This window comes from Telmatherina bonti (assembly GCF_933228915.1).
Source record: "Telmatherina bonti genome assembly, chromosome: 4".
Taxonomy (NCBI): domain Eukaryota; kingdom Metazoa; phylum Chordata; class Actinopteri; order Atheriniformes; family Telmatherinidae; genus Telmatherina; species Telmatherina bonti.
The window spans coordinates 9,392,129-9,401,509 of NC_136622.1; the positions used below are offsets into that span (position 1 = coordinate 9,392,129).

General features: G+C 50.0%; 1 protein-coding gene across 1 annotated transcript; it reads right to left on the reverse strand.

Moving 5' to 3' along the window:
- Positions 1–1,921: 1,921 nt before the first annotated feature.
- On the reverse strand, positions 1,922–8,580 carry znf217 (zinc finger protein 217; the record flags this gene model as incomplete). Its single annotated transcript, XM_079239698.1, has 5 exons — positions 8,575–8,580; positions 5,526–6,809; positions 5,290–5,397; positions 3,928–5,209; positions 1,922–2,030 (listed from the first exon to the last, which is right to left on the reverse strand). The coding sequence occupies exons 2-5, from the start codon at positions 6,787–6,789 to the stop codon at positions 1,922–1,924; spliced, it is 2,763 nt and encodes a 920-aa protein (XP_079095824.1). The 5' UTR covers positions 6,790–6,809; positions 8,575–8,580.
- Positions 8,581–9,381: the final 801 nt, after the last annotated feature.

Below are 9,381 nucleotides of genomic sequence, written 5' to 3' on the forward strand. Positions count from 1 at the left end.
CAGAGCAAAATGAAGTACTTTGTGTTTAAACTTCAGCAGTACGGAGCTGTTTTGTTGGCAAATGAGCTTCACGTTGTGAGAAATGTGTCTGTAAAATTGCAGAAACTAACAGGTTCAATCAGCTGCAAAGGAGGATGTGGTGAAAAAATGTCTTTTCATATCAAATCAAACTTTATTTGTAAAGCACTTTTCATACAAAAGCACATCAAAGGGCCTTTGTATCTCTGATATTCAGCAATGGAAATAAGACCAGTTGGTGTAAAATACAGAAACTGGGATGTTGTACGACATACATTTACTGGCTCCCCATGATCTACCCAAGCTCCGGCGGTGCACTCGTCTGGTCTGCAGTCAGAAACGCTGATTTGTAACGATTCTGCTGTTTGTCAAAGTAACTTAAAACTCTAAACGTGCATCGAAACCTGCAGTCAGTTCAGAGGACTGACAGAAAGCTCAGCTTAAAGGATGAAGGTGAAGAAAGTTCTTCGAAAACTTTTTCAGCTTGCATCAAATTAATTATCAACACACAGAAGCAAGCTGCAGCTCGAACACACTGCAGGTTTTATATGTGATAAACCAGCTTCAGTCCAACCATCGATGTGTAATCCAGATCTGAGCACTCTTCAGGTCCTAGCAGCAGTCCTGTGTCCTGCCTCTCTTCATGCACTGCAGCTGATTCTCCATCATCAGGACAGAGGAAGACCACATGAGGAAAGACAAACAGTCATGTACACCTCTCACTTTATTATCCAAACCTGTCATACAAATCTCAAAACAAGGTTTCCATTCTTACATGAATTTATGAGTGACGTAAAGACAGAAACAAAACCGCCAAATGGCACAGAGCATCCTGAGACTTATTCACAGTTAACAGAGTCTGCTTCAAGGACTTCCTGCACCATCGCCACGGAGACAACGGTGGACCACAGGGACGAGGGTGGACAAGTCGCTCTGACAACAGCGGCAGGGAGGCACAACGGGGAGGGGACCAGGTCGCTCCCAGGACGCCGGGGATGAGGTCAGACAGCGTGGGAAAGTGGCCGAGGAGGAGTGGAGACGACGCCGGACGGTCACTGGATGTGCAGAAATCAGCCCTGAGTGAAATCCGTTCCAGCCAATAGCTGATGGACCTGAAGCGCCGCTAAAGTAGTTAAGACCAGTCCCAGTGGAACAGTTCTGATCAGTGTTTAAAGTGAGTCCACAACCCAAAGCGCGTTAAAGTTGATCAGTAGTAGAGACGTGGAGTTTGGCTGTTTACGTGTGGAAGGACATCCGTCTCTGATCAGGACGCACGTCCAGATGTCAACACCGTGGCTTCAGCAGCTTTAAAACGAGGTAGAGCGCTTCAATACAAGACGGTTGCCACGGTGACGGAGCTATCCAGCCAAATGCCTCCTCCTCCAGAGATTTAGGGCGTTGCCGCACATGAGCGGCAGCAAACGTGCCACCTGCTTCCTTCAGGTTCAGCTCGACGCGTCTCCACGTCTTACAGGTAGTTTCATGTTTCGCAGCCACTTGGTAGAAGTTCAGCGCGGACCAGCGATGGAAGCAGTCAGCGTTTCAGGAGGGAAGACATTTCCCAGTGGGCACCAATGGAGAAATTTCAGAGCACCTTTATCAGTCCAAAACAAAAAAACAAAAAATCAAATACGCACGCCGAAAATGTCAGCGTTGAAATGTCTCTGCAACACAAATTCTCTTCTTCTGGCCTAAAATTAAATTAAAGCAAAGAAACGTTCTGAGAACAAACTCAATTCATCCATAAATTAAACTCTTCTTTCATCAAGTTCTCCTGAATGAAGGTAGCAGCACAAGTCTGGGAAGAGGGAGGGGAAAAAAAAAAAAAACAAGGTTAAGTTAAATGTTCCTAAATTCTGAGTGAAAGTAAAACATAAAATCCGACTGGATGCTGCTTCTTACTTCAGGAGCTCTTATCTGTGGTGCCGTAGCGCTGATTTGGGAACGCCGCTGCAGGATCTCTCCTCGGCAGGCTGGGAAGGCCAGGTAGATGCTGGAACAGCACAACTCTGCTGCCTGGAAACAATTCACCACATTAATCATGACAGATCCAGCCGAACGTCTGACCTGCGCTGCTGAGGACGTACGTCACCAAACAATCTGGACTTTTCTGCTCCCACCTCCAAAAACTGCACGTGTGAAATCACATCAGAGTTCTGGCAGTTTTAGTTACAAGGATTTGAATTCCTCCAGAAATCGCTGCTTCAAACATTACAATTAATAAACATTTGAAATCACGCCCTGTAAATGTCAGGTGCACCAGAGCTAAAACATTCAACATGAAGGATTAATAAGTGTTGGATCACTAAAGCAATGCAATGAAGCTGACTAAAAGTCTTTTAGAAATAAAAACTAAACGGTTAAACTGTTCAGATCAACGTTTCATTAAAAACCAGCTAATAAAAACATCTTCCAGAGATTTACAGTGTTTAGTCATCATGCAGGTCTAACATAAAGAGGGAGATTTGTCCAGTCTGGGACCTGCCACAGAAAAAGCTCCGTCGCCTCCAGATCTAAGTTTCTACAATTACAAAAACATCTAAAAATCTGTGAGATGATACATTTAGGTCTGAAAATTTTACAAAACGGTGAAAAATCAGAAGTTAGCAAAAACTTTTTACAGCTCCATTTATTAAATATTACAGCTTCTGTTTGGAGATTTTTATATGAAAATACAAAACATGACGAGTTACACTCATATGATTCACTATAGTCCAGCCTGGACGGACGCAGAAACGACAAACCGTCCAGCCTGGACAGACGCAGAAACGACAAACCGTCCAGCCTGGACAGACGCAGAAAAGGACAAACCGTCCAGCCTGGACGGACGCAGAAAAGGACAAACCGTCCAGCCTGGACGGACGCAGAAAAGGACAAACCGTCCAGCCTGGACGGACGCAGAAAAGGACAAACCGTCCAGCCTGGACGGACGCAGAAAAGGACAAACCGTCCAGCCTGGACGGACGCAGAAAAGGACAAACCGTCCAGCCTGGACGGACGCAGAAAAGGACAAACCGTCCAGCCTGGACAGACGCAGAAACGACAAACCGTCCAGTCTGGACAGACGCAGAAAAGGACAAACCGTCCAGTCTGGACAGACGCAGAAAAGGACAAACCCGTCCAGTCTGGACAGACGCAGAAAAGGACAAACCCGTCCAGTCTGGAAAGAAGCAGGACCTGCTGCTAAGATTATGTAATATTTGTATTTTTTTTTATCCAGAAGCTGCAAATTTCTCTGATTTGTGAGCAGATAATAAAACATTTCAGCATTTCACTCTTTGCTTTAAATCCCCACATCAAAATGAGGGACTGGACACAAACATCCAGACGTCTTCTGTCCATATTTCAGCAGATTTGCAGCCCATGCATGACATCATGAATAAAACAACACTTCAGCGTTTAAAGGAAAATGTCTTCAGATTAAACCAACATTTGTTTCTTTCTTTGCCTCTCTGACCCATAATTCCCTCCTGCCTCCAACAGGAACGGCATGGAAAGGATCCCAGCAGGAAGCGACCATGTGGTGCAGTCTGGTCTGAATTCTACATGGTCCCTGACAAACTATCAAACAATTCTCAGCATCGTGACGTAGGATGTGGGATCCAAACCGTCTCATCAGGTCAGGAAGGAAACCAAAAGGGGAGCAAGGTGTCTGTCTTCCATCTGGAAGCAGAGAAATCCGAGCGGGACGGCTGAATCCGTCCGCAGAGCGGGAACAACCCTTCCTCTGCCGCGCTGTCCAATGAGAACACGGGAGGAAAACAACGTGGTGACACACACATGCCGTTTCCCTTCCTGAGCTGATGAGATGGTTCACACATGGTTCGTCAGGATCTTTCTGAGTCGTTAGTTGTTTAAGACGCCATTCATTCTGACATCGGCGAGCTGCTGAGTCAGCGGATGGGGTACGTACCGGCTCTGGTGCTGGCCAGTCCTCCGTGGCCGGGGTTGGTTGGCGTGCTGTGATACAGCGTTGCCAGGTCGCTTGGCGTGCAGGTGTGCAGAAGGTTCATCATGCTCCACTCCGAGTCCAAACTTCCTCCAAGAGGAGCAGCGCTACTGTTTACTGGTCCCAGAGCCTCAGCCGCTGTGGCTGGACCTGGTCCCTGTGATGTGGTCTTGACCCCCCTCCCTGTGAGGAGCAGCCTGCTGGATCCGTCTGGTGGTCCCCTGAAAGCAGACTTCGGGCCGGTCTCAGCCTCCCTGCCGGCAGCTACTGAGAATTTCAGTCTCTTTCCAGTAAGTTCACCAAAGTCCACCTGAGGGAGGGTCCCGAACCCGCTGGACAGGCACAGGCGGGTGGCGTCGGAGTGCCAAGCGGCGCTGGTTCTGCTCGGGTAGCCCCGCTCAGCAATGCCCCCACCGTCCAGCACGTACCTGTTGCCTGGGGGGGGCTTTCTCAAGAGTTCTGGGAACCTGGAGGACTCCTGGCTGGGGCGAAGGTTGGGGGTCTGTTGGTAACGCTGGGTGTCCTGGACTGCATCCTGTTGCGGAGGGTCCGGGGACCGCTTCGGACCATGAGGTGGGTTAACAAGAACGCCTTCCGGAGGTTTGGTCGGCTGTGGGGGTGGGGACTTGGTTCGGCGAGGGTGGCGCCGGTCAGTCATCAGAAGCGGGGAGACGTCCTTCCCGTCAAGCGCTGGGGGACAGCCTGTGTGACGTTTCGGTTTTATTCCACCTCCAGATCCGGTCCTCCTGGTGCCGTCGGACTTCTCTTTATGAGTCAGCTTCCTGTGCATCGTCAGAACCTCTGGGTACACGGTTTTATAGGCACAGAACGGGCAGGACGCCGGGTTTAACGCCGGTTTGGGCTCCACACCAGCAGGAATACGCAGAGACACTTTTAGAGACAGATTTAATGGGACCTCAGTGTCCTGGTTCCTGTCCTCGGCAGGCGGACACACGTCGTCCGGCTCGGCGTTCATCTGGACTTGTGGCTCGGCAACCTCCATCTCGACGCCGTCAAACCCGTCATCTGCTGCTCTGTTTGGGCTCAACCTGGCTTCAGGAAGCTCGCCAGGAGACGAGTCGTGTCCGTGTTTCCTGTCATCAGGAGACGGCAGCAAAGTCCCCGGTCTGACGGGAATTTCCACGTAGGGTTTGTCTTTGTGACGCCGGTCCAGGTGATATTTCAGCGAGGTTTTCTGGGCCGCAGCGTAATCACAGTAAGCACACTTGAAAGGTTTCTCACCTGAAAGAGAAAAGCAGGAGTTTCAAAGCTTCTGCTGGGAACTGGGAGGACAAACGTGCTGTAATCAGAGGCTGGTCTACCTGTGTGAGTCCTCAGATGGACCGTCAGGTAATAACTTGATCTGAAAGATTTGCCACAATAACTGCATTCCTTTGATCGGACTTTTGATCGATCAAAACCATCTTCACCTTGAAGACAAAAAAAAACAAAGAAGTCAGGTAAAACTTCCAGGTACGCTTCCCCCTTCCCACCAGCAGAGGGAGCTCTTGGTAACTGTGTGGCTTTAAATGGGGCCAAAATAACAACTTGAACTTACCTGAGACCAGGTTTTCCTCCAGCCCCTCCTCAGACCCCTCCTCTGCAGGCTCCACTGAGCCGGTTCTTTGCAGCTTCCCATCTATGGAGAAAGTTGGACTTTCTCCACCGCCTCTGTCCCGCTTGTGGACCCTGGAGTGCAGAACCAGCTGGTGGTAGGTCCTGAACGTCCTCTGACATTCCTCACACGTGGTGGGCCTTTCTTTGTCTCTATCTTTCTGCATCAGAGACCTCCGAGGTGGGTTTGGACCCTCTGAAACGACCTGAGAATGCTCTCGCCCAGGAACCTCCTTCTCGGTTTTGTCTCCTTGGCCCTCGGTCCAAACATTCAGCTCCTCCTTATCGGAGCCGCAGTCCTCGTTGTCCGTGCTGACTTCGTGGCCCGTGTCTTTGCTATTACTGGGGCCGACTGCGACCTTCCCCTTGGTGGCGAGCTGCCAGGCCTGGTACGTGTTGAAGGGATCCAGCTGAGGAATCCATTTTGATGACCTCCCATTTTTCTGGGCGATTCCTCCAGAGGTAGGCAGAAGGTTTACACCTCTCAGAAAATCTTCCTGCTGGGTTCCAGCATCTCCATCGTCGTCCCTTCCCAGTTCCACCTCGCGGTTATGGACTTTACTGTGTTCTGCTAAAGTGTCGTGATCCGGGAAGAAAAAGCCACAAACCATACACATCTTGTAAAGCGTGACCACGGGCTCGGACGCAGGTTCCTGGACGACATCGTTGACCATCACCGGGGTCTCCAGGTGCTGCAGGGCCTTGCCCTTCGCTCCTGGTTTTACATGCATCTTCATGTGGTTTTTCAGAAACCAGGACTCTCTGAAGCGCCGTCCGCAGACGCTGCAGCAGTATGTGAAGTAGTCCTTGTGCTTCCTCATATGAGCCTCCAGCTCGCCGCCATCTTGTGCCACCTGACCACACACAATGCAGCTGTGGACTTCCTCCTTTTCCACAGGGAGGCTGCTGGGTTTTGCTCCTGCTCTCTCTCCTGGGACCCGGAATTCTGCTTCCACTCGAAGCACCGTCGGCTCAAAGAAGGTAGTGGGGTGTTGGGTCAGTACATGGGGGCCAAGTTCGTCCTGATGGGCAAAAGTCTGCTCACAGAACATGCAGGACAGAGGAGCAGTGCCTGCTGGGGGCAGCGGGGTGGAGGGTGGCGTCATGCTACAGCCAGGACCCGGAACGCTCACGTTGTTCCTGCTCAGTACATCCTGAACGTGTCCGTCTGGACTGTCCACGTACGGCAGCAGCGAGTGAGTCGGCATCGTCCTTTCCAGATTAGAACCTGGGAGGAAAAAACAAAAAGGATTGATGATTCTGATCTGGCTCAGGTGGATAAAACACCTGGCATGACAAGAGCTAGGAGTTCATCACAGAAGCGCTAAAACAGGAAACATATTGACTCCTCCGAAAACTAATTTCCTCTACGCTGAGGCCACTGATGAAAGCATTTCACTTCCTAATCCTAGAAACCAACTGCACTCAGCCGTCATGTCATTATAATGTACAATCCCTCCAGTTCGTCACGTCATCGTAACGTACAATCCCTCCAGTTCGTCACGTCATCGTAACGTACAATCCCTCCAGTTCGTCACGTCATCGTAACGTACAATCCCTCCAGTTCGTCACGTCATCGTAACGTACAATCCCTCCAGTCCGTCACGTTATCGTAACGTACAATCCCTCCAGTCCATCACGCTATCGTAACGTACAATCCCTCCAGTCCATCACGCTATCGTAACGTACAATCCCTCCAGTCCGTCACGTTATCGTAACGTACAATCCCTCCAGTCCGTCACGCTGTCGTAACGTACAATCCCTCCAGTCCGTCACGTCGTCGTAACGTACAATCCCTCCAGTCCGTCACGTCGTCGTAACGTACAATCCCTCCAGTCCGTCACGTCGTCGTAACGTACAATCCCTCCAGTCCGTCACGTCGTCGTAACGTACAATCCCTCCAGTCCGTCACGTCGTCGTAACGTACAATCCCTCCAGTCCGTCACGTCGTCGTAACGTACAATCCCTCCAGTCCGTCACGTCGTCGTAACGTACAATCCCTCCAGTCCGTCACGTCGTCGTAACGTACAATCCCTCCAGTCCGTCACGTCGTCGTAACGTACAATCCCTCCAGTCCGTCACGTCGTCGTAACGTACAATCCCTCCAGTCCGTCACGTCGTCGTAACGTACAATCCCTCCAGTCCGTCACGTCGTCGTAACGTACAATCCCTCCAGTCCGTCACGTCGTCGTAACGTACAATCCCTCCAGTCTGTCACGTCATCGTAACATACAGTTTGTCAGTCGTACAGGTCGGACAGGTTCATGAGGACACCTCCGCTCAGATTAAACTTTTTCTGCAAAAAATTAATAAATAAAAGTATAACATCAGTTACTGACGTTTAAATTCAACACTTTATCTGACATGAGAACCAGGTGGTCCGAATTAAACAGGTTTACCAGTCAGTCCTGTACTGGTCCCAGTCAGTTAACCTCTCCATTTCTCCAGGTTCGTGTTTCAGATCTACATTCTGATCAAATGAGGAAATCTTCAGTTAAACTTTGCTCGTGCGCAAGCGCGTGTGCGTAAAGTTCTCAGTCGTGTGTGTGTGTGTGTGTGTGTGTAACCACCTTGTTGGTAATTAGGTAATCAGCGATGTCATTATGAAAACGTCGACGTCACGAAGGGAGACGCTCGCGCGCACAGCAGCCAACTTCAATAAAGTACACGGCAGATATTACATTTCTATATGTGCATCATAACCCGCGCACGAGCCGCCGTCACCTGTTTGTTTGTTTGTTAGTGAATGAAGCAAACACACCAACATCAGCCCTTTTCACGTTGCTGTTTGGGAACGCGCGACCTGAAACCAGGAAAAGAAAAGAACTTCATGACAAAACTTTGTGTTCGGACACGGTTCCGGTTTGACCCCTGAACCGTCTCAACCGAACCTCCGGGGACCAGAAACTCGTTCACTGTTAGCTGAGAAGTTTGGTGTGGTCCCGACCAGGTCCAGAACCAGAACCAGGTCCAGAACTAGGACCACAACTCACCGAACACACATGCGCACGCAGTTTCCGGGTGAACGGTGTCAGAGAGACCCGGACCGGGAGCTGCTTCTGGTCTCAACGTGGACCATATCGGTACTGGTCTTTCAGATTCTTCCTCCTCCTTCCTCACCCTGCAGCTGTTCACTTCTGATGCGCGCTCCCACTACGGCTCGCTCCTCTGGAAGATGGAGCGCGTGCACGATGCCCCCCCACAAAAAAAGCCCCATTGGAAAGTCACGTGCTCGTGAATGACATAAGGGTCAGTGCGCAGAATCAGAGAAACAATAAAGTGAATCATGAATGAGATTTGCGCTTTTGTCGCAGGTGACTTTCTTTCTTTCTTTGATGTTCGCAGTTTTTTTCTCTGTTTCCAGTTAAATCTGCTTTCTGGGTTCTGTTCACTAACCTGGTACCGGTCCGTGTTCCGGTTCTGAGGTGTGGATCCGGGCTGAAGTCAGCCACCAGTGGAGCTCCTCCACGTTTCTCCCGTCAGCCTCCACCATGTGGAGGTGGGGGAGGGGTTCCTCAAACTTCTCACAGTTACATGAGGGGTTTTTCTTTCCTTCGTTTTTGCAGAAGCAGGTTGGTTGAGTCATGTCAGATTTCAGGTTCTTCCTATTTCACGACGCAAAGCGTGAAAGAAGCAACTTATCAAACCACCACGTTTGTCTCCCTTTTCAGAGCGCAAATCTAAACTTCTGATGGAGTCTTTGTTAAGAAAAAGCCTCTCCACTGAAGTCACCTTTGAGTTTATTCTGCTTTCCCTTTATGTTTAGAGATAAATAAGCCCATTTACAGTGAGAAAACAGC